The sequence below is a fragment of the Lepidochelys olivacea genome (assembly GCF_965140295.1).
Source record: "Lepidochelys olivacea isolate rLepOli2 genome assembly, chromosome: 5".
In the NCBI taxonomy this organism is placed as follows: Eukaryota; Metazoa; Chordata; order Testudines; family Cheloniidae; genus Lepidochelys; species Lepidochelys olivacea.
In genome coordinates, this window is record NC_140415.1 from 92,076,396 (window position 1) to 92,101,762 (window position 25,367).

Here is a 25,367-nt window from a genome sequence, read left to right on the forward strand (position 1 = left end):
TGTTACTGCATTTTCCTTTCCCCTTTGCTTGCCCCACCTAAAGTATTCTTTTGCAGAAGAAAAGCTTGATCAAATGCCTTTCTGCAGCAAAAGAAGCGGTGAGAAATGCTGTAAAAAATACTGCAAGTTTACAATAGAGATTGAAAAGGGTATGGGCTGCAAAATGCAGATCTGGATCCAAACTCCCCCAAAGTTCAGGGGTGTTTCCATCCAGGGTCTTCATTTGGGCCCAGCACTAGAGAGAAATAAGAAACACAAGATAAGTTGGATTTTGCCAAACTTCATTAGGCAAGCTTTGGATTTGCAAAACCAAAGATGATTTGGAATCAGATACCATTTTAGCCAAGACCTCAAAGTTTTATAAACAAGCACCATCTGCAGAATTAGTCGTGGAAAACTATGGCCAAGGGAACTGGAATACAATCCATGTGGTAAAATGTAAAAAATGTAAAGAAATGATTTAAAGATACTTCTAAATAGGTAAAACACTTGATGAGGCAAGACATAAAATCACAAAATGTGAATTAACTGGGTGTTTATCAGGTTTTCATTCTTACGATATGTCTACATTGCAAAGAAAACACGGCACTGAGAGCCTCTGTCAACTGACGTGAGCTCATGGGGCTTGGGCTGCAGGGCTAAAAATAGCAGTGCAGAGGTTCTCACTTGGGCTGGAGCCCTGGCTCTGAGACACTTTCCCTCTCCCCAGGTTTCAGAAACACTGCCCACTATCACCTATGCAGAATGAAACACCTTCATGAATTTACCTGAGGAATTTATTCAGATCTCCGTGCTTCATGTACTCAAAAACCATGATGAGTGGATCACCTTCCACACACACGCCATAAAACTTCACAATGTGCTCATGCTGTAGGTTAGTCAGCAATTCTGCCTCTCGATGGAAGTCTTTCCGAGCATTATCACTGGCATCTTTCAGTGTCTGGAGAAGAAATGGAAAGGGATACGTAAAACATAAAGAACGTGGTGGGGGTGGGGGGAGATGAGGGTGCAGTACTATGTCAGGGACAGAGAAAATACATTTTTGGTGTCACTGGTTATAAATATCAGATCTAGATCCAAGTAAATTACAGACCTGTGATTTTATAGTATTTCCTCTGCTATATTTCATCACATATTTATTATTACAGTAGAACCTCAGAGTTATGAACACCAGAGTTACGAACTTACCAGTCAATCACTCACCTAATTTGGAACTGGAAGTACATAATCAAGAAGCAGCAGAAACCAAAAAAAGAAAGCAAATATAGTACAGTACTGTGTTAAACATAAACTACTAAAAAAATAAAGGAAAAGTTTTAAAAAACATGATTTGGCAAGGTAAGGAAACTGTTTCTGTGCTTCGCAAAAAGAAAAGGAGTACTTGTGGCAAATTAAGATAGTTAAAAGCAACATTTTTCTTCTGCATGATAAAGTTTCAAAGCTATATTAAGTCAATGTGCAGTTGTAAAATTTTGAAAGAACAACCATTGTGTTTTGTTCAGAGTTCCGAACATTTCAGAGTTATGAACAACCTCCATTCCTGAGGTGTTCGTAACTCTGAGGTTCTACTGTATTAATTATTTCTATTGCAGTAACTTGTAGAAGCCCCAATCATGGACCAGGACCCCATTGCTAGGTGCTGAACAAACATAGAACAAAAACACAGTCCCTGCCTCGAAGATCTTAGCAGTAGACAAAGGGCCTGAGTTTCTTTTGCTTTACATTAGTGTAAAACCCCAATCTGGAATTGGTGCCTGTGAGTATTGTAAGTTCTTTGAAGTAAGAACTGGTCCTCCTAAAATACTTAGCATAATTGTAGGTGTTTTAATTAATTGTTTTATTGTTGTTGTTATTGCTGTTTGGCATCAAAATTGAGTTAAGCATTTTGCAGACTTATAGGTGGTCATCTCTCTGCACAACAGCTTAAAAACTAAGGCCCCAATCAAAGACTCAGTTTGAGTTCAATGCATATACTCGCATTCTTAAAGTTAAGCAGAGACCAAATGTATTTCACTTAAAAAAAAGTGAAATGCTACTATAATAAGGACCAGATGGTCGGGCGATGTGGGATGGAAAGAGAAAGGCTGGACACCAGCCTGAAGGTTCTACAAAGTTGGGGGTTTTCTTCCCCATAAATCCCAGGATCTGCAGATTTTGGAGACCACTCCTCTACCTCCGCTATGACCCCACAGACATTTCTTACCTGAGAGGAGCATTTCTGAACCTCATTGTGTTTTCTGAGACAAGTGTCCCTCTCCCACAAGTATTACCAGAAGAGGGTGATGTCACAGTTTCAGGGTAACTGCACCTGTATTTCCCCCTCTGTGGTCCCTCAAAGGCACCCACTTAAAAGTTTCTGGCTTCCCTGCCGCCACTTCTCTTCAGTGGAGCCCCACATCTCACTCCCTTCTGACTAGGACTGTTAAGACTGCACAGCTCCCTGATCTACCTTGTGATAGCCCGAGCAAGCCAATCTGCCTAGAAGACCAATGCTCGCGCTTTGCTTTCTCTTGCTAGAGCTGTGCACTATGTACTGCCAGCAGTTACAAATCACCACATACCTCCTTCTCAGCAAGCACATTTGTTCTTAAGGTGAAAGCATTACTGGGAAAACATATCAAAACAATCAAAAAACCTACGTGCATATTAAAAAGTTTAGCATAGATCACCCTAACTGCAGCATAGAGCTCTAGTAGGTGCTAGTCATTCAAACCCCACAATGGGGCTTTCCCTGTGGTTACAAGTTCATATCACTCTTTAGATCAGAAACCAGAAATGAAGGCCCCGAGTCAGTTTAAGATCAGGCTATTTATACAAGAGTCCCTTCTTTGCCTGTCGGTCTCTGGAGAATCCTTTGAACCTTTCTGGAGGTGTAACAACCTGAGTGATTTGCCTTAATCATCCTCTACTGTTTTCACTAATGGAAGAGCTGTGTTAATCCTCCCTTCACAGAATGTATACAATCCCTGGCTCACAGTGATACACAAGCCATTCATTTACACTTAAGACAATATTGTCCCCCGAAGATATTGCAGATAGTTGCCCTATCTCTCACAGGTGCAATATGGCTTTTAGCTGCTGCACTACCTACCCGTTATACAACATCATTATATGGAGCTAAGTCATCTAATAGCAACATAAACTCAGGTTCCATCTGCTGACACAGAACAGTCACATTATGGGACCAAGTTATAACACATTATGAGATTGTTCAGGACTTTAGAGTAGTACAGAAACAGAGCTAAGGTCTAATCTACAGCAAATAATGGAATTACAGGGGACAACTGCGTCACAATGTGGTTTCCTGTGATGATTTTATCTGTAATGTAGTTGGGCCCTCATTCAACTAATTGTCAATATAACAGCTTTCGAAAAATAATTCATTGTAGAAACAGTTTTTAAAAACAAGCAATTATGAGGACTAATTTAAAAAATAAAATTTGGGGGTAATATGTGCTTCCTCATCACACGTTTCCTTGGGAAGATTGTAAAAATGCTGACAGCTTTGTTCTATCAAGATGGCATATTGTGTGTTTCAGAAACTATTTTTTATCTCTGAGAAGCTGCAAAATTATCCTATGATGAAACAGTTGCTATAGCAACTACACATTTTCCGTCAACCAGCAGAATGAATAATAGCTTAAAACCTGGGTCGACTTGAGAGTTTCTGCTACCATGGGGGTTGCTTGAACTTCTCCCCAACTTGCCCCTCATGTTTCCCCCTATGTAGCATGCACAATAACTTTACTGCATGAGAGAGAGCTCACACTTGTGCATGGAGATACTGGTGGTGAGCAAAAATTAATAAGCAAACAGAATTTACATACAAATGACACAGAATACTGCATTTGGCTGGTTCTCACTGTAGTGGGGAAACAGAAGAGTCTTAAAGAAATTGAGATAAAGATGAATTCATTATTAGTGACAAAGAGGCCAAATCTCTGCATGCAAAACTTCCCCTGAAGTCAACCGAGGAAGAAGGGATCTTTCCCCACAGACAGCAGAGCTGCTCCATGGCTGTTGCAAAAGCCCCACATCTGCTGCACCCTGAATTGTCACAGAGAAGAGTCTGTTCAGTCATGGATCCACTGGCCACACTTTTCCCTTCCCCTAACCCAGCCCAAGCCCTCATTCATGAAACATCTTGGAAATTGCCCTTCTGGGTCTGTGCTCCATGGTGCACGGTGCAGAACCTGTTACAATGACTTCTGGTATCCTCCCCCACCCTGCATCACTATGCAGTGGAGCTGTAATGCATACCCACAAAAGCAGGGGGAACAGTGGTTACCCATAAGCAAGGACTGGAGGGTTTGGCTATCATTATAATTATTATTACTACTAATGTTATTAATAACAAAATTCTATAGATATGTTTCCTTCACAGTGCACTGAGCTTTCACCATGAGATTCTTATCACTGTTAATTGGGTTCACCGTCCCTCCCTATGCCATGCAACAAGTTAAGTCGTGTATTTACTACAAAGTCTGGTTTGATTTAAAAACCTCTCTGAACTGGGGAGATCTGATGAGCTGAAAATCCTCACGTTTCTTTTGTGTTGTGTTTGTGGTTCTGTGTATTGTACAGGCAGAATTTCTCTAACTGGAACAAAAATCTACAACCAAATTGCCATCTATATGATTCAATCCTGAGATCAGAAATAGCAGGAACTTGCGTCATAAAATCAGCTACTCCACTTACGCATGCCTGGCTATGCAAGTGAAGCAGCTGACTCTCTAAGGCCACATTTGCACTACGAGCGAGGGGTGTGATTCCCCAGCTCATGTACACATACTTGTGCTAGCTTGTATAAATAGCAGGATAACCACGGTAGTGGCGGCAGAAACACAGCTTAGCCATTCCAAATACAAACCCACCTGAGTCTTAATGAGAGAGCGCACAAGGACATGCACACAAACAGAGGAATCACACCACTAGCTCGCAGCCTAAAATATATGTGAGGTGCATCTGAGTTTCTGAGATCAGGATCAAGACTTAAACATCCAGCTGCTCAAAATAATATGAGGCACGTGTGCCCATTCCACCCCCATGGGTTCAGGAGGACCAGGAAGCAGCTGCAGACTTGTGCTCCACAGGAATTCCCTCCATCTGACTCTAGTGGACTCAAGTGAATCCAAGCCTATGCCCATGGATCTAGTCCCATGATAGTGGCTTAGGGAGGGTACTGCAACCCTAAGTCTGCAGTAGTGGTTTGGAGTGGCAATGTGGCATAGAGGGGCATGTGACTGTTCCTCCATCCACTCACCAAACCCGCTGGAACTGCCTTGCAGTGAATAGCCTCCCCCCACCCATGTACAGAGGGCTCGTACAAGGCTTATGCACCATTTACATCTCACTTAAGTCTTTTGTGCATAGGATCTGGCACACAGAAAGAGTTCCTGTACACAGTGCACTGTCCAAAAAACCTAGAGGTCAAAATATATGAAACCTAACTGGCTCAAAAAATAGTATTATTTTCAACAGAAGAAGCATGGATATTTGGATGTGTATATGATTTTATCTACAGCCAGATTTTTCTGAATCTCTGAGCTCTGAAATCATTTGCTGAATCAATATCAAACTTTAAAATATTTGTCCACCCACAAGGATAGTGCTGTATTTTGAGTCAGACCCAATTCCTTCTATAAGGCACAAGAACAGCTATTTCTTAACATGCATTCACAATGCTGTTATGGTTGCCCAGCAACCAGCAGAAGGCATGTCAAAGATCCAGAGGAGCCTCCAATGAATGAAAAGAAACTGTGACAACAATTTCACACAGGTGAGAAGATGCTCACCCCTGAGCCAACTTCCTCGGTTTCTTTGCTGCCTAAATCCTCCAGAGATAGACATATTTGTCACCAAATATGCACTTCAATTATGATGGTAGAAGCTTTTTCACAGGAACATTTTTAGTTTGTTCTCAGTCCCAAGGGGGTTTTCCTAGGTTTACTGGTGTGAAATCCTTCTAAATTATCCACAACTCTGAAAGGTAGAAATACCATAATTGTACTTTGAACCTTGCCTCAAGATACATTTCCCTCAGAGCCCAATTCTGCTCCCACTTAAATCAAGGGGAGTTTTACCATTGACCTCAGTGGGAGCAGGACCTTGCTCTATCATATGCACAGAAGTAAAGGGAATGTAAACTCTAATAGGAACTTGGTAATTGCCATACTGGGTGAAAACTTTGGTCCCCCTAGTCCAACATTTTCTTTGACAGCAGGCAGTTTTGGATAATTCAGATAAAGGAGTAAGAACTCCCAAATGGGCAATTAGGGAATAGCCTGCCCCCCAAAAAATTTCTTCCTAATCGATTCAGTTAGATGGTAGCTTATGCCATGGAACATGGGGCTTAGATTCTTTCCTTGGTTATCAGTCAGATGGCTAATAAGCACTACCCCAAGTATAGATTGTGATAAGGCCTTGTACCAGTCCTGGTGCTGTGAACTGACACAATTGTGTCCGTTAATCCATGGAGACACCTGTCCCTCAAAGTCTTGGGTACTCTTCATTGTGAGCTGCAGTGAGAAAGAGCAGCAAAGAAGGGAGTGGGCAGGCAGCGTTTAAACAGCACCTGAAGTGACTTCCTGTTGGGCTCCATTCGTTCAGGATTGACAAAGGGAGTAAGAGAATGGAAAGGTACTGATTACACCACTGCACTGCTAAGTGAGTGAAAAGAGAGGAAGTGTGGATTTATTAATCAATTGGTCAGAAAACAATCTCACCTCTTCCACAAAACAATGAATGAAAAGTGCTATATAAGAGCTATGCATTGTTGTTATTATTCACTTATCCTAAGGTTGTAATCTCTAACCCCTCACTTCCTCCCTCCCTCTGATATATCCTTTCAGGGCTACATTTTCTTTTTTTCCATCCATTTTATTAAACTACTGCAAAGACCTGCAAGCTTCCATAGACCCGTGAGCTTAACAAACTCAGAGAATGTTTGCAAGAAATTATTCATTTGACAAATCTAGCCTCCTTTCCTGCTTCCACATTGCAAGTTACTCAAATCTATTTGTTGTTTACATTTACATGAAGAAGATCTGCTGGGATGTTTTACTCTATGGACGGATCATGAATATTCAAAATTTGCACATAGTTGTTTCGTTGTGAATGGTCAAATGGGTCACATGGTATTGTTTCTGTTCCCTAACTCATGGCTCAGCTCTGCAAAAACTTACGTTCATGAATAGTCCCATTGACCTTAATGGGGCTTTTACTTTTCACATTCAAAACCTTGTGTGTTTTGGTAGAACAAATGTGGGGGTATAAGGAGAGGAACTGCCTTTTTCACAAGATGCCCCCAGCAGACTCCAAAATTTGGAGTGGAAATTAGTGAGGATTAGTTAACTATGTTTTCTACTGTACATCCACAGTTGGGATTGGGAACCATCCTCAGGAGCTCCGCCGCTTGGCAGGAGAGTGTCTGTGGAGTAGCCTAGCTACTGTACAGATGCCCCAAGATCAGTGGGGATGTCCCCTTATTTCCCTCTGGAGCACGGGGCTCTGCACAGTTCGGTCCTTTCTGTGATGGTGATAAACTCTTCCTCCCCTCTAAGGGGAGAATAATTCCAGATATCAGCGACTTCATAGTTATTGCTGTTTTTTCCTTAGTTTTCCTCCTCCCATTGGTTTTTCTTTGGAAGGGCAGAATGGAGACCTATAACCAAGAATTCCCCTTCCAGCACTGAAATGCAGTCACTTCTGGATTTCAACATAGCAGCAGCTTAAGAGCACACCACAATTCTACCCAAAAGTTTAGGCCAGGAAGTGATATTGTAAAATTTTGGCAGTTGACTAAGAACCACATGAACCTTTGTGAATAGCTCTTCGTTGACTAGCAGTTACATGTGTAACCTAGTCATGTAGCTGGTTATAGTTTAGGGTTTTTTTAGACATACGAACATGAGTCCCCATGTATTTTTAATGACACTTCTGCCATTATTTTTCACTCCTCGTATTTCAGATAGATCATAAAAGATTTTGCCCCATTGTGACACTGTCATTTCCCCCGCTTTTCTTTATGAAACTCAGCTCTCATTTTATAACCCACAGCAAGATCAAATATCATATTCTCTTGACATTCCATCAGCCTTGTGAGCCCTTGCACATATATCACGGGAGTTACACTGGGCTTACTGAACAGGCAAACAGGATCATTTACAAAAAAAACAGCATTAGTTGAAACCATGAATTAACAATGGAAATCCTAGACTCTCTTACCTTCACCGCCACCAAGATCTTGTCCTGCTCCGGAGAGAGGTTATAGCACTCGGCCAAGAAGACTTTCCCAAAGGCTCCTTCTCCCAGCTCTCTTTTTAGAACAATATTGTGTCGTTTGATGTGCTGAACAACTGTAAAGTGAACATAAAATGCATGTTAGAAGTGAATTTGGGGGAAAGGGTGGGAGGGTGCCCAGATGCATATGTACATTATGGAGGGGGAGGGTTTTCCTGTACAGTACTGTGCATATAGTGGAAAGAATGCCATAGATGTCATTAGAGATCAGCCAGATCACTGTAAGAAATGTGTGTTAATATATTTATAGAGAGGGTACAGTTTATTTGCTTTAAAAGACATGACACTGTGACCCTGGCAGTCATCAGGAGAGGGGTGATCATCAGTAGACTTGGATGACCCCTCTGAATACGAGATCGAATATTGCTTTTCCACAAGTAAAAAAATGCAGGAAGTAGACCAAGCCTCTCTCATGTCAGTTCCATTTTTATTTCTCTAACGGCAGCTAATCCTTTTCATTCAGCTCCAAAGAAAAATTTGGGGAGGAGGGAGAAAGAGGAAACAAAATAAAGCATTCACATAATCCAAGAAGATAAAGTATGCCCTCTTTTAATTAAATCCAATCTACTCCATGGCTCTCTGCTTATCGCTTGTTCATCTTAAATTAAACTGCCACTTGCTCTGTCTGTTTCACGCTACAGCTGGGATAAGGCAGATATTTCATTCTCACAAATATGATTTACACTGTTGCTCGAAGGTAAAAGAAAAAAATAACACAAGATGGACCAAGGTTTTAGTGAATGTTGCTGATAGAACCTTTCAAATATCTGCTGAAAGAACTCACTACTAATGGACCAATTCATAAAGCCCTTAAGCATATTTTTTTACTCTTTCCTTTTGAACACAAACTTTAATTAAAGAATTTAATATTTGAAAATACTGGACCAGACTTACTGGTATACTCTGGCAACTTTGCACTGTGCTAGCTACATAAAGCAGCTGAAAGCCCAGTTTAACTGGTCAATTAAGTTGCGTTTCCAGCTGCTTTGTGTTGCTGGAGTGGCACAAAGCAGCCAAAGTGTGCTGGTGAATTAATTTGCCCCATTTATTTGGTTTCACAGACATTGACATTCACCCCTCTGTGGACAACCAGGACAAAGCCTATACACCACTTCAATCCTAATTAAGACCTGAAAAGTAAATGGGACCTAAGTGGTGCATACCTCTTGCAGGCTGTTTGCATAGGGGTGAATCTCTTCTAAACTGTACATGTTTGTTGAATCAATACACAGGAAAGCTACAGTGAGCTTTGGATAATTTAAGTTTACAGACCAATCTCTGACCCAGTGCCCGCCCATTCAGATGTTATAGAATGGGAGCAAGGTTCTCTAGAAAACAACCTATCTACACAGCCATAGGCTGCTCAGGAACGTGCTCTGATTGATACTAGTGAAAAAACCCACCTGCCCCTGTTCTTCCTCAGTGTTAGAACACAAGGAGAAAGCAGCCACAGCATGAGGGGAAATGGACATATATGCCACATACCGCAGATGTTGACCCCTGCATACTGCATACAAATATTGTATTCATATTTCAATTTGATGCTGAAATAATCCAGCATAGAGCCCCAGGGCCACCTGTGCCTCCTCTGGGGCTTGTCTGCCAGAGATAAGAGCAAGCCTGTGAAGAGTGTCTCCATGAGTGCTGGCTGCAACTCAGTAGGAAGCAAGAGAAGGAGCTCACAGTGGGGAAAAGAGCCTGTGATACTCATGCCCTGGCACTTCAAAAGTCCCAACTCCCATATATAAGGCAAGGAATGCAGGGAACTCATGGCTACTCCTGCCCCACCACCAATAGGTTCCTACAAGCCAGTGGTGTCCAACCTTTTCTGCCTGAGCGCCAAATATGTTATTTCATAAAGGCAAGGGGCCCCAAATTAAGATTTTAGGACATATTCTCTCGCATGCTCCACTCCATTTGTGGTGCAAAGGGAAGAGAAGCCACTTACAAGTCCCCTGATGGGGATTCCTTCAGTATGGGGGAGACCCCAGTAGGCACAGAATAAGCATATTTGACTCCTTCACCTCCCTTCTGACAGCCCCTAGTGCATGGGTTATGTATAAGGGTGATTGGTATGCTCTGCACTCCAGCTAGCCTCAGCTGGCATATGGTCTCTAAGGCACCATAGACAGCTGGGGCAAGTTAGAACAGTCCTTAGGCTGTACTGGAGCAGAGAATCTGGGACCCATAATTGGTTGTTGGTTCTCAGCTGTGACTCTTTTTCCTCCTCTCCTGGATTTCTTGGTGTGGGTGAGGAGAGCCATCCCCTGGGGTCAGCTAGTGCCAGTAAAGCACTCTCTTGGGCTTCCACAGCCTGTCAGGGAAGCAACAACGGAGTAGCCAAAACTACTTTCCTCTCATGCAGTATAGATGATGGCCAACAGGGAAACTGCTGAGCAACCAAAATAGGGAAGGAACAGTAGATGCTCAGATCCCTCTGGGCCCACACCAGGGCTGCTCCTAGAGCTGCGGGGAGGCAGTTGAGGAGGTGGTGTCCCCTCTTTCCGCCTCATATCAACAGGGCTGATTCAGACATTTCAGATTAAAAATCACTGGGTATGGCTCAAGGAGCACACTTCCCATTCATAATCAAATACACATGTTCTTCCTAACAGTCACCCTTGATAGACACCATGTCAGGCCTCTGGGGCCATGCCACAGGTTGGACACTGCTGCCGCAATCTAGGAATGGCTCCCTGTTTTCTCATGATGGTAGTGCATTGTACCAAAGGATTCCATTTCTATGAGACTCTGGTCTCAAATCCTTTTATCATTCCAGTCCTTTAAAGTGTGTTGTTACTGTTTGACGTAGATTTTTTTGGTCCTGGTCCTCAAGTGCTGTAAATTGATATGTTGACACTGAAATTGTTGGAGCTAAGACAATTTAAATCATCTCAGGATCTGGCCCTTTATTTTCATGTCCTCCCCAGCATTGGGATTTTTTTAAAAATAAAGGATGATAGAAAGTTATAACAAGAGCCAGGCCCAAATCCTCCCCTGACAGATGCAAATCTGTATTTACTGTCTTACATTCATCTCTATTCATATTATTAAGTATTCACCACAAAATAAATATCGAGTCTGGACTGCAGTCAAGTGTCTTGGAGAGAAGCCCAAATTCAGCAAATGTGGAGCATGTTTCAAATAGAAATTAAGCACCATGCTGAAATAGGGTGCACATTCCTGGGCCACTGGTGCATGACTTAGGCTTTGTGGCTCACAATAAGCCTGAGATGTGCAGCAATTGCCCAAGAGTTCACATCCTGTTAGATCTAATTGCTCTGCTTTCTTTGCCTTTTATTAATTGCTCCCATTCCAATTCATCTACTTCAAACTGGGCAATAATTGATTGAGTAAACAGTCCCTTGCCACTAACAGAAGTCTTCAATTACTGCTCATGATATAGGGATATTTTGGAAATGATGCAGTTCAGAACTCTTCAGTCATTACAATTTTTGTACAGTTCCCAATGGTTCGTATTCAAAAAAGGTGAGGAGAGTTAATAAATTGACATCATATAGGTTGATTGGGGGGTGGTCCAATTGTGGTCAGAGAGACTAGGCCACAGTCCCCTTTGTGCTAGTGGATAAGAAGACTCTGAGGAGGCTGGGGAAGGGGTGATCTCAAGGAACATTTCAGTTATTGATAAGAGCCTGGATCTCTCTTCATCTGGGACATTGGGTCTTTTACTCCACACCAGTTTTCTTGAATATTAGTATGGCAGTGACTAAGGTAGCATTGGAGGGATTTGAAGCACTCTAAGAGCTACTAGATGAACTAGAAAAGGCTCTTCCGAAGCTTTATCAGCTCAGGAATCTTGCATTTGCCAAATAATGATATTCTTGCCACATTCAGGACTCTGACCAGCTGCTCCATCTTTCATCGGGAAGGGGCTTGAAAATTCCTTATGCCATAGCATTGGTTCCGGGTCAACCATTTCACTTCCTTTTGGGGCTTCCTCTCCCTCTGCCCTGCCACATATCATTATGAAATTGTCTCATTTCCTTTCATGGATGAGAGGGACAGGTCAGATCCACTTACCACATATCACATTTTTTAAAATGAGTGTCTCACCTAGTAACTGTTAGGCAGAGAATGTGGGGGAAATCCTGGCCCCACTGAAGTTAACAGCAAAATATTAAAAGGAACACAGTGAAAGTTATCACAGAGGGATTGCTGATAAACAAATCAGACATTGTTCTTTTCATCTCCATTTGAAACACAGAGAAACATCAGTGTTTGTCCCAGTGGTGAAGAGATTTTATTGTCAAGTTTCTAAGAGGACATCACAATGGAGAGTAAAATAAATAAGAATTGTTAAATATTGCTTTACAGAGAACTCACAGCTACAGCAAAATACTCTTATATAAAATAACTATTGGGTAAATAACTTGTCCAATAACAAATTGTCAAATGCAAAACACAGTATCCCATCATTCCAAAGCCCTGTATGTCAACAGCTGCAAAACAGATCTGCACAGAATACGTATTTGCAACTTGTCACATCATATCTACCACAGTTACCTTTCTGCTCAAAACAGAGTGCTAAATAAATACAAAATGGCAGTGAATGTGACTAAACGGGCACAGATTAAATATAAGAACAACACACATAAATCAAATATATACAATATGATGTGACAGAAATATTAGTTGAGGAAAAATCCAGTTAGCAAATGCAGGGCCCAATCATGCTGCCATTGACTTGGGTGGGAGGAGACTCTAGAAGGAGATATACCAAAAAACTTTAGAGTCAAATTCTGCTCTTAGTGTGGTTACTCAGGAATTATGTAGGGGTAGGTTTATAAAGGCACAGTTACTCAACTCCCATTGACTTTGAATGGGAGGTATGGCAGTTGTAAATTGGAGTAGGGTGTGGTGAGTTGGAGAAGAAACAGAGAGCTCCCATTGATATCAATAGAGAATTCTGCATGAAAGGACCTATTCTCATCTCCAAGCACATGTGTAACTCTCATTGACAATAGAGAGAATTAGGCCTCTTGCAGTTATTCAGCTAAATATGTTACACTCAAGAAGTCATATTTTAAAAGATGTATGAAGGCCTCACCCTATAAATACTCCCACTGAGCCTGGGGTTTTGTACCTCAGGTAGTCTATTCTTGGTAGTAAGAGTTTACAGAATCCTTACACAGCATCCTTCACACACTGTTATGAAATCCTGGCTTGATTGAAATCATGGACTTGAACTGGGTCAGGATTTCACCCATGCATTGCAGGACACTTTGCAATACAAAATATTAAAATTTAATAACATCTATTTTAACAGTCAAAAGCAACAGCAAATAAAAATGTCTTTTACTTAGGTTTTGCCGAGAGAGAGAGAGAGAGAGAGAGGTCCTGCTATATAGCTGTATAGATTTTAAGGTCAGAAGGAAGTCATTAGATTATCTAGTCTAACCCCTGTATTACACAGGCCACAGAATTTCTGTCAGTTTCCCCTGTATTGAACCCAATAACTTGCGTTTGACTAAATCATATCTTCTAGAAAGGCATCCAGTCTTGATCTGAAGACACCAAGAAATGGAAAATGCACCACTTCCCTTGGTAGTTTGTTCAATAGCTAATGACCCCTCACTGTTAAAAAATTGTGTGTTGTTTCTAATTTGACTTTGTCTGAATTTAACTTCCATCCATTGGTTCTTATTATGCCTTTCTCTGCTAAAGAGCCCTTTAAGCGGTCAGTATTTTCTCCCTGTGAAGGTACTTCACACATTATGATCAAGTCACCTGTCATTTTCTTTTTTGCTAAGCTAAAAAGGTTGACTTCTTTAAGTCTCTCACCGTAAGGCAGTTTCTCCAGCCCTTGCATCATTCTGAAGCTCTTCTTTTTTTCAAAGTATGGGCACCAGAAGTGGATGCTGTATTTCCATATCAGTCTCACCAAAGCTATATACAAAGGTACAATCACTTCTCTACTCCCATCCACTACTCACATTTTACATTCAAGGATCACATTAGCCCTTTTTGCCACATTGTTGAACTCATGTTAAATCGCTTGTCCTATTTGACCCTTATATCCTTTTTAGAGTCACTGCTTTCCAGGATACAGTCTCTCAAATTCTGCATCAGTGTAAATCTGTAGTTTTCCCAGTGAAATCAATTACATCTGTAATTAAGAACAGAATTTAGCCCTATAATGCTTTAAAATAACAGAGTTTGTTAAATGTTTTAACATATTTGGTGAAGACTATAAGTGGGAAACAATGGCTGATAAGAATGATTTTGTGACAGGCTATGCAATGGTTAGAAAGATATTTTACAAAAACTTCTTTGCAACAACTATTGTTCAATGAGATATTTCAAGGCGCTGCCCTCAACCTTCTTTTGCCATTTGAAGCAGAGTCAGAGTTAGTAGGTATAAGTGACAGGATTGGATTGATTTGATCCAACAGCTTGCCAAACTTGAACAGCACATGTCACTCACCAACAACATGGTTGGATTTCAGAGATAATCCTGTAATGAAGGGCTACAGAATCACTGTGGATAGGGTAGAGCATCTAACCTGATGACCTCCTGCTTCTGAGGCAGCACCACCTCTAGAGTTCTCACTGCTTTAGGCAAAGTGGAAGACTTAGCTCCACCCACAGTCACTCACACACCAAGTTAGTGTAGCTAAGCACTTTGCTGCACTTGGACATTGACTGGCTGTTTTACCTTTCTTTACAAAGCTAGCAGTGTCTTGAAGCAGAAATCTTAGCTCATCCCTGAGTTTGCATTTCTTTTCTTTCTGTTTTTGTCCACTCCACCTATTTATTATTTATCACCTGCACTAATTATTATTACTGTTAGTGTACTATTATTGTTTAATATTTATATTACCACTCAAGACACCAATCTGGATTGGAGCCCTGTTGTTTAAGGCATTGTACAAACACAGAGGTAAAAACAGTCTTTGTCCCAACAAGATTGTAATCTAATTTGAACCAAGATGCAACCAGGGCATGAGCCGTCACCAATGAAGTAAATGGGACTTTTGCCATTGATTACAATGGGAACCCAATCTAGTCTCCAATGAGCATAGATAATAATAGGAGGTGAGAGAGGCTGAAGGTAATGTTTGCACAGTCACATAGCTGGCTTAACACACAACTTGATGGAGGTATTATTTTGTGAAGAAATAAATAGTATCAGCTGCCCCAATTGACCATCACCTTGGCCCTCCTTAGTTGGCTGATTTCTTGTAGCCGTCACAGCAGAAGTGGGTCTTGGGGAGGGATTTTATGGCTTAGTTGAGGAAGGGTCTTCCATGAGTAATGGGCAGCATGGAAGAAGGTGCAGAGACATTTGTGGGAGAAGTGGACAAACAGGCTAGTGTCAGGACTGCCTCTGATCTGAATTTAAGTCTTTCCAATTGCTTTATTTATAAATAGACTTAAATCTTCCTGTGACCTTTCATTTAGAACCCACAGCTCCTACTGCCTTTACTGGCAGTTATGCTGGCATAGTGATGAAGCACTGCACTCTTTGAGAACGGTTCTTGATTATGGATCTTCACCTCTCAGTTTTTAGTGGGATAGGCTCTTGACCTCTCTATTCAAGAGCAGACAGCTAAGGTAAAGACATTTACTAGAGTGGCAGTGACATCTCTCTAGGAGAGTAGCATATATCAGTGGCATCTCTCTAGGTGAGACTCAGTGGTTGTTTTCTTTTAAGGTTTATACCTGAGAGGTGTTAGATTAGTTACTGTTTCTTGCATAGGTTGTGTAAGATTTTGCATGTGTTCCTCCTCTGGTATTTATTTCATTTGGTCTATGGGGGCTGCAGGAAGCCGCGGCCAGCACATCCCTCGGCCCACGCCGCTTCCTGCAGCCCCGGTTGGCCTGGAACAGTGAACCGCGGCCAGTGGGAGCTGCGATCAGCTGAATCTGTGGAGGCTGCAGGTAAACAAACCATCCTGGCCCGCCAGCAGATTTCCCTGACGGGCCACATGCCAAAGGTTACCGATCCTTGGTCTAATAAATACACTGGCTTCAAACTCTTAACTCTTTTCTCTCTTAGTTTTCAGAAGTGAGGATTCTCTCTTATATGTTTGGTCTCACTAAACACAGGCACCCCCAACTTTGAGGAGCAGGAGATGAAGACAGCTTCATAAATTCAGGAACACTGGGCCAAATTCAGGCCTGGTGTAAGTGGGTGCTACTCTACAAGAGTCAGAAAGACAGCTCCCTTTACAGTATAGTTGTCTCTGCTCTCTTTTTTCTCTTTGGTTTTGAAGGTACAGAGAACTGTTTTATGTACCTCCATATGAAGTAGGACAGCAGGATTTACTTCCAACCTTTAAAGATGACTTACAAAAGAAACTTGAAAATTGAATTTAGGCCCTGATCCAGTGAGGGATTTAAACATACTTAACTTGAAGTCAATTGGACTATGCACGTGCTTAAAATTAAGCGATGCTAAAGTGCTTTTCTGGATTGGCGCCACAGAGCACTATCAGCTAATCTGCTGCTAAACTTCTTTGAGCTATAGCTGCTATGTCTGCTGGCCAGTTCTGAGTTCACTGTTGCAGCCCTATGATGTCTCAATCTAAGAAATCTCAGATGTCAGAAAAGTCACAGTAAACTCAACCCAGCCCATAGAACCCCAGATTAGTCTCTTACAGGTTACCTGTAAACAACATAATGCACCACTACTCCTAATAATCTGTACCTCATTTCCCCGAAGGAACTCTTACAATTCCCATCCAACTAGCTAGGGTTAAATACGTCTCAGTCACTAGGCTGGCTGTTAGGTTAGTCCCTTTGCTGCCGAGTTGCTGCCTCCTATTAGGAAAATATAATATTATTCACACTTCATAACTCCATTTTCTTTGAGGTACTCCAAGCAAACTGTCATTGGATGGGTTGGTGTTTTTTTACCTGCATTCCTTGTATTTTAACTGGATTATGGCTATTTGATTACTCATTCTTATCATTCTGTCCCTGTCCTTTCCCTGGGATGGATACTGTTACAGGTTGTAGTCAGGCACAGAAGAATGCTGGGAGGCAATGCTGATATTATCTGTTGACATTCTAACATGGGAGGGTGGGTTCTTCCTGAAGAAGAATTACAAGGAGGTTACACAGACAGACGTCATCTCCCTTGGCTAATGGTTGTTTTTCACTGCTTGGCCAGGGAAAAGAGAGCCCCATCAGGCTAACAGTTCCACACCCATCACACCGCAGCCTCTGTGACTGATAAATAATGGCAACTGCAAGACCCCCCGCACCCCTCCCCCCGACATACACTTCAACTGGTTGATCCCTCCCATACACCACAAGTGGGGGGCTGCCCTTCCACCACCCCTAGTGATCAGTTTCAGGAGGAAGAGCTCCCCACAGTCATTCATCGACACGGAGTAAGAGAGGGAAAGACCTTCCAAAATACGTGTGTGTTTCATTAAAAAGAAGACAGCCCAGTTTCCCCTTTTGGAGACAAACTAGGGTCCAACTCTAATGCTAGGACTGTAATAAAGACCTGAGCAGAAGGGATGATTGATGAAACCATAAAAAAAAATAAAAATGCAGTGCCTGGGATGCAGGTTAAATGAGCTCTTCTCCCCGTCAGCAGTTAAACTCCCAGAGGCGGGTCTTTGTTTCTTTATCGTATTCCGTTTTGCTTAGACCGGTTGGTTCATCTTTTCCGGATCATGCAGACTACTGGAATGGGGAGCCAGGCCCAGCCCTACTGACAGGAGCCATGGGAGCTGCTGCTGTGGGGTGAGTTTCTCATTTTATGTCACTTTAATTGCTGTTTTTCATTTTATTTCATGTTATTCTGCATTTGCAAAAAAAACACACAGGGCTCTACCGATGTGCCCCAAGTAGTAGCTTCTTCGGGGCCCTTCACGTAGTTTCAGAATGCCACCACTTACTGAAAACAAAAGCAGCTTCAACCGGCTGCTCGTACAAGGTACACACACACATTACACTCTCGATTATTGCTCTACTGCACCAGGTGAATCTAGCGCACACTGCAAAGCAGGCAGAGATTAATACAGTGTAACAGTTTAATTATCCTAGTGTATATGAAATCATAGGATCTTATTCTGCAACCCTTGCTTGTGTGATCCTGCAGCTGAAATCAAGAGAAGGTTAGCAGGATTGAACATGACTAAGGGTATGGCTACACTACAGTGATTATACTATCATAGTTAGGTCACCAGAGCTACGCCAGCCTAACCCTGTAGTGTAGATGCAGTCTATGCTGACTGAAGGGATTTTTCCATCAATATAGGAACACCGCCTCCTTGAGCGACTGCGGCTACATCAACGGGTGTTTTCTTCCATCAGTAGAGCTGCTTCTACAGTGTTGGTTAAGTCAGCATAGCTATGCCATTCAGGAGTGTGGGGTTTTTTTCAGGCTCCTGACCGATGCAGCTATGTTGACCTATTTTAATGTACTTACTGATTGCTTGTTTGTGATTTTGAACATACCCAGTAATAAAGATTTCCCTTCCATTTCCATATAAATGTAGTACATGCTCAGTCCTTCTCAATTAAAATAATACAGTGATATGTAAAAATTCAGCTGATGAATATTGCGCCATTGACTGCCGGTGTAGTTTTGTGGCTATATCAGATACTGTAAAATGTTTAACTGTTTGCATAATAAAAACCTATAGGTTCTTTGTGGAAAAGGTGAGTAGATTTCTATGCCTAGGGTGACTTAAACTCATTAGAAGTTCTGAGATTGTTGAAGCAGTGTGGAGGGTCTGAAAAACCTCCCCAAAGCCTGAGCTTAGGCAGGTATGGTGGTGTAACACTGCACTTCCCCCTGACTGTGGAATTTGTGTAAATACACTACTGAGTCCTTGATTAGATCATGACTGGAAACTAAACCAAACTAGCACACAGCAGGATTTTAAAATACCTGAAAAGATTTCAAAGTCTCCATTGATAATATCTGGATAGGTAACTATTTTCATGACAATTCAAAGAGGAAACAAAACTTGGTCACATAGATGAAGACAGGAAACCCAGAGATACAGTTTGACAAAGGGAATAGAAGGAAATTCCCACAGGTCTCTTTTGAGAAAATTCTAAGCTTTTTCCATTCTCTCCCCCCGCCCCTCAGGTTTAGCATATCGATGTAATACTAACCTTCCTCCCCTATAAAAGAGTTTTGGAAATCTGCTGTTCTCTCTAGCTCTGGCCACTGCTTCCTGAATCTTTGGCTGATGTTCTGATTTCCTGGTCATCAGGCTTATAAAATGACTGCTGCCTGCTTCTTTATTTCACACTGAAATGCTTTATACATGGGGCACTTTAAAGACATTATGATTAAAGATTTGAGTCTTGATCCTGCAAAGACACACATACAAAACTTTATACAGTATGAGTAGTCCACAATGGATACTAAAAGTGAAGTGTTGTAGCAGAGGCAAAAGGCTTAGAAGGTCATGTACAGTGGTAAATGAAGTGTCCCACTCAGGCTCTGTGAACTCCAAAGTTGTCTTTTTGATTCATGAGGACATAGGCTTGGAAGGGACCTCCTTGGTCAGACAGTCCTGTCCCTTGCTATGTTAGACAACCCCATCATGATAATCCTGTTCATAAATGTATCAAGCGCCATCTTAAAACCAGTTAGGTTGTTTGCTCCCACTACTCCTATTGGAAGGTTGTTCCAGAACCTCACTTGTCTGGTGGTTAGAAACCTAATTTCCAGCCTAAATTTATTCATGGCTAGTTTATACCCATTTGTTCTTGTGCCAACATCAACCTTTAGCTTCCAAAGCTCTTCTCCCTCCTTGGTGTTTACCCTCATGATATATTTATAGAGAGCAATAATATCCCACGCAGCCTTCATTTTGCTAGCCTCAACAAGCCAAGCTCTTTTAGTCAGCTTTTGTAAGGGGAGGCTCATTAATCACTTATCCACCACTTTCATTCACCGGCTCCCACAATGGGACTATCCACAGTGTGTGAGGGGTGATTTTGTGTGGGATCAAGCAAATAGTCTGCTGGAGTTTTTCTTCAGACATATGATTAATAAGGTTTTTTTAAAATGTCTTTGACATGTATGATACATTTATCCTCCCTTAAAAAAAATGTTATTTTAGAAAAAGAGAATGAACACAAATGCACCAACAAATGCCAGTTGTGTGGCAGCAGTTATATGTCAGCAGCTAACACATTACAAAAAGGTCCATTGCCTTTTCTGGGAATAGCAGCTCTCCAAAGGATCCAAAGTGACGGCGACCTCCCACAGCCACGATGCCAACAGCCAACAATATAACCAACCCCTAAGCAGGGCTTTTGAAGCTGAGGCCCATGAGGAAGCTGAGGACATGCTCAGTCACTGCCATTTGCTTTCAGCACCTATAAGCATCTTTTTTTTTGAGTTGATAATTACAACATCCTGTGCCAAGCAGCTGTCACTAAGGAGCAGGAGCTGCCCAAACACACCATAATGCAAGTTTACCGGCTGATTTATCACACTATAAGGAACTCAGTTACACTCTCCTGAAGCATGGGATAGAGAAAGAGAGAGACTGAGAGAAACAGCACTGAGCATTTTGTTCTGGACAGTTCAAAAGAAATGGGAAAATATCAGATTTTTTTATCTATGCATGCCCACCCACAGCTGCAGTCCACTGTTGCTGGAAAAGTGGCGAACACCCAAGGTGTGTAACCACAGAGGCACAGAGATCCAGCCTCCATGTGGATATGAGACCTCCCTGAATGTCAGCATGAATGAACTTTACTCGAGCTCTGACTTACTACACCGGAATAATGGACACCTAAAGAAAAGTGTTACGCACATAGACAAGCTGAGTTGGCAGCTCTGATCAATTATGAACAGTTAATTTTATGGTGATAGCCAGAACACATGTATTATCTTCTATAAAAGCTTCATCGGTGTCACCATAAATCATAGTCACCTCTCTCCCTTTTAAGTTTCATTCCTGGAGAATAGTTGCACTTGAATCTTCTGTAACACTCAGTGTAGACTGAACTGAAGGTAAATGCGACTCCTGGGTCTCTTCAAGCGAGCAAAATGTGTGAACCAGGGAAGACCTTCTGCCTATCATCTATATGGCTGCTGTAGTTTTTAATACTTCCACTGCCTCACTACAACTGTTGTACGGCATGACATTGCAGTACACTTAACGTTTCTGTAGTCAGGAAGCACAGCAAATGGGTACAGATGTAGGTCTTTCTCTCTTGGTCCTTTTGAATTTGAAACCTTTGCATACAGCAATATGTACCAGCTGGGTTCCTTTACCCTGTATTCAGTTACTTTGTTATGACATCTTGTGAACCAGTAACTTCATAAACAGTAATAACTAGCTGTTATGTGTAACCAGTTAGGAGTAATGCAAGTCAATTGGGGGAGTTTATCACTAAAGAAAATATAAGGTACTGCAGTTTTTATTGTTACCACTAAAAAAGATGGATTTTTGGTATAATTCACTCTGAACTGGCACTTGCAGCTAAGGAAATGGAATTTGCGTATTTATAGCGAACACAGACTGTACTAAGTCAAAACACTGAGGTAAATGAAGCACCTAGTTATTATTCCGTCTCAGAGAGGTGTCATCATGGTAGATTAATAGAATCATTTACAGAGGTTTATAAGTGATTCAGGGCTCTCCTGTCCCCTTCAAATGTTACCAGGAGTAGAAAGGGGGAGTTTGAAGTTGGCCTCAGGAAAGGCTGCTCCATTTAGCGTGCTTTTTGTGGCAGTGCATGATAAAGAATCAGGACGCTTGGTTTTATCTTTTATACTCCAACAACCAGAATGTACCTCAAACTATTTTTAGGCATGCTGTGCGTCTAGTCTGCATAACTTCCTGGAGGAGTTTTAAAGAGAATGGGAAGGAGTTAGACGCTAAAACAACAATTAACAGACCATTTAAAGTGGTCTCTGTAACGTCCTTCCATAAACATATCTTAAAATTGAACTATAGTTTAGGGTATTGATATAATCATTGTTTTGGTCATACTGGCCCCCTTAAACATTTCCTTAGACGTGAGAATAGTACCTCGCTGCCTGTTCCAAAAATGCAAAATCCAAAAAAATTTACTAATTTAATTTTCCTTACTGACAAAATATAGAGAAGCTATAAGGTTGACTGTGACTGTATAAAAGTCTATGGAAGCCTAGAGAAACACACAGAGCAGGGGATTCGGAGTCATAACTCCGAGATTCTATTACCAACTCTGCCAGTGACTCATATATAGCCTTGGGTGAATCCTTTAATCTTTCTATGTCTCATTTTCTCCATCTGGAAAATGGTGATGATAATAGTTGCTAACTTAGCTGACGGGAGGATGGTGGGGTTTTTTTGAGGGTTAATTAGACAATGTTTATACAGGGCTTTGAAGATATAAGTACTAAGTACTATAATAATATGAAGTTCTTATATAACATTCTGTTTTCAAAACAGTGGTTTAAATTCCTTCCTGGGTAAAGTGCCACTAACTTCAATGCCTTCATAGAGAAGTCTGAACATATACTAAGCTACAGTATGTGGTTTCATTCATTTTTATGTTTCTAGATCTTCTGACCTCAGAGAGAAGTTTTAAATGTATTAAAATACATTCAGAAATAAGAACAAATGGAAGAACAAAATGTCTCTGACAAAAGGATTTTACAACACTGTTACCTTTTACGTTTCCATCACTGTTATCTGACACACGATGGGGCCCAATCCTGTCCTCAATTACATGGGGCAAATCAGGAGTAATTTCCAATGAAATCTGGAGTTATTCCAGATTTACCTCCATGCCTGTGATAGGAGAATCTGGCCCAATATCTTGAAAGTATTAGAAAATTCAGAGTATTATACAAAAAAAAACCTGCCATGCATCCAAAGAAAATCATGCTAAGTCTGTTACTTTGTTAACTGTGAAACATTATTCTCTTATTCCAGTATTCAGGTGTTGGTTTACAGTCTTTTATATATCATTCTGGGAAGAAATAAACAAGCCTTTGGGGATTAATATTATACATCCAGCACTCCAAAAACTGTTGATATATTTTCTCTTCCATGCCTTTATAAATGTAAACAAGTCAAGATTTCTGAATAGAAGTGCCTGGAATGCTTCTCTTTCACAGTATTCCAACGTGACGTCTTCAGACTTCAGATTCTGAAAAAGTCCTGTTGTTACGGAAATTGGAGAGATGATAAATTACATTCCAATGCTGGCAATTCACACATTTCTTACAGGTGAGGTGAATCTTCTCAGTGGATGGACCTCTTCCTTTTCTTTCAACAAAATTATTGACCAGAGTTCTCTTAAAAGTAGTCTTGCTTCTCACAAGCAGAGTAGTTATAGGCAATCTGGGGAGAATGTATATATTTTTGTGCTACTGAGAAGAGAGTGATCTGATTCTAAGAACAGATGGGCAAGACTCAGAGCTCCAGCTCAGAATATCCCATAACTCTTCATCTCCAGAACAAGGTCTGGGCTTCTGTGGTTCAGGCCCATCTTTAGTAAGACAGCCTGATCCAATTTCCATTAAAATCAATGAGAACTTTCCATTGACCTCCATGGGAGTTGGATGAGACCCATAATGGCCAGTCTAACAAAGGATCACAAGAGGTGCAGCTTGCTGCAGACAAAATATCCTTATTACCTTGAGAAGTTATTTCTTTGAGCCAAAAGGAAATAATAGAAAGAAGGAATTAACCACATGTTATTGATATATGAGGTTTGTCACTGGTCAGGCAGGAAAGTGAGAAGTCTTTTCAGCACAGGGTTAGGGTCTGCACTGAGAAGTGTCAGTGTGAATTGCTGAAGGCTGATGGGGTTGAAAAAGGGAAGCAGGGGAAAGATTAAATATGGAAAGGGTGAAGTATCATGAACTCTGGATAAAAGGGAAAAGAGGATGACTAGGCCATTCCAGTTCAAAAGAAAGGAAATCTCTGGACCTCAGCAGATTTGTAGCACTATTCAGATTTCCTCCCATTTTCCCACTTAAGCATTTTAGGTACTGTTAATTTAGATTCATTAATCTTGAACAGCCTGTAACAGCTGCTCAGCAACTGGCCAAACATCTGTCTAGAGAAAGCTCCAATCACACCACTCTGATTAAATACTGTCCATAATTTAGCAAGTAATTGTCTATTTTCCTGCATCATAACCAATGCCATAGCTGCTTGTTGCAGCCTTGACCTTCTCTTTTACGCTGGGCAACCATTTGGGGGGTGGGGGGATGGGTGGGGAGAGGGTGTTGTAGAAAAAAAAAGACAAACTTTTGCTAGCTTATTATTCACAACTTCTTAGTGACTACGCTTTATTTTTGATGTGACACATTGCACAACTGTCTGCCTGATGGAAACACTTCTGCGTCCCATTTGGTTATTGATCCTACATCTTCAAAAGTCCGTGACTCTTATTATGGAGGTTTGGGTGGTTCAGTTCCTTCACACCCGCCCACCCCCCTCAGCTGCAGTATGACAACACTTGCTAGTGCACAAGTGGTGGCTGTTGGCTTGGACATTAGATATGGATCTGGAAAGATTACAGAATTTTGCAATAAATTCATCATGATCAAGCAGTAACGGTTAAAGCATTCATTATCCTCACCAAAGGAATAAGAAAAAACGGGTCTTCACATTTCTGATATCCTGTTGCATCAATGAACAGGCTGCAACAAGCAGAGAAAGTGTGAGCATGTGCTTCAAGGTCTTTTCAGTTGCTATGGTACAGTTTCTTATGGAAAAATCCTTGTTCTGTATGGTGTTTTTCCTGCCTCATTTGGGGATGGCAGAATCGTTCCTTGTGTCACCTGAGAAACCGGGATGTCAGTTTCCACCTATTGGTGAGAAAGAAACTGATCAACAGCAGAATTCAACTGAAAATCTCCTTGGGTAGAACTTTCTGCTTTTGAGGCCAATGGGAATGTCATACCAGAGAGGAATGATGGTTTTGGCTGAGGTGCTGGATTGCAAATCAGGAGATCTGGCTTCAATTCTTGGGTCTACCACAGATTTCCTGTGTGACCTTGGGCAAGGCATTTAACCTCTACATGCCTCAGTTCCCCATCTATAAAATGGGGACAATAAATCTTCTTTCCCCCATCCTTTGTCTTGTCCATTCAGCCCTGATTCAGC

General features: G+C 41.4%; 1 protein-coding gene across 2 annotated transcripts in view; it reads right to left on the reverse strand.

The window, feature by feature from the left end:
* NTRK2 (neurotrophic receptor tyrosine kinase 2) overlaps positions 1-25,367 on the reverse strand; it is a 275,952-nt gene that overhangs the window by 60,531 nt on the left and 190,054 nt on the right. For both annotated transcript variants that reach the window (XM_084628250.1, XM_084628249.1), the window contains exons 14-15: positions 8,227-8,357; positions 768-940 (exon numbers count right to left, since the gene is read on the reverse strand). In XM_084628250.1, the coding sequence (XP_084484376.1) occupies positions 768-940; positions 8,227-8,357 (304 nt within the window). The remainder of the gene's footprint in view (positions 1-767; positions 941-8,226; positions 8,358-25,367) is intronic.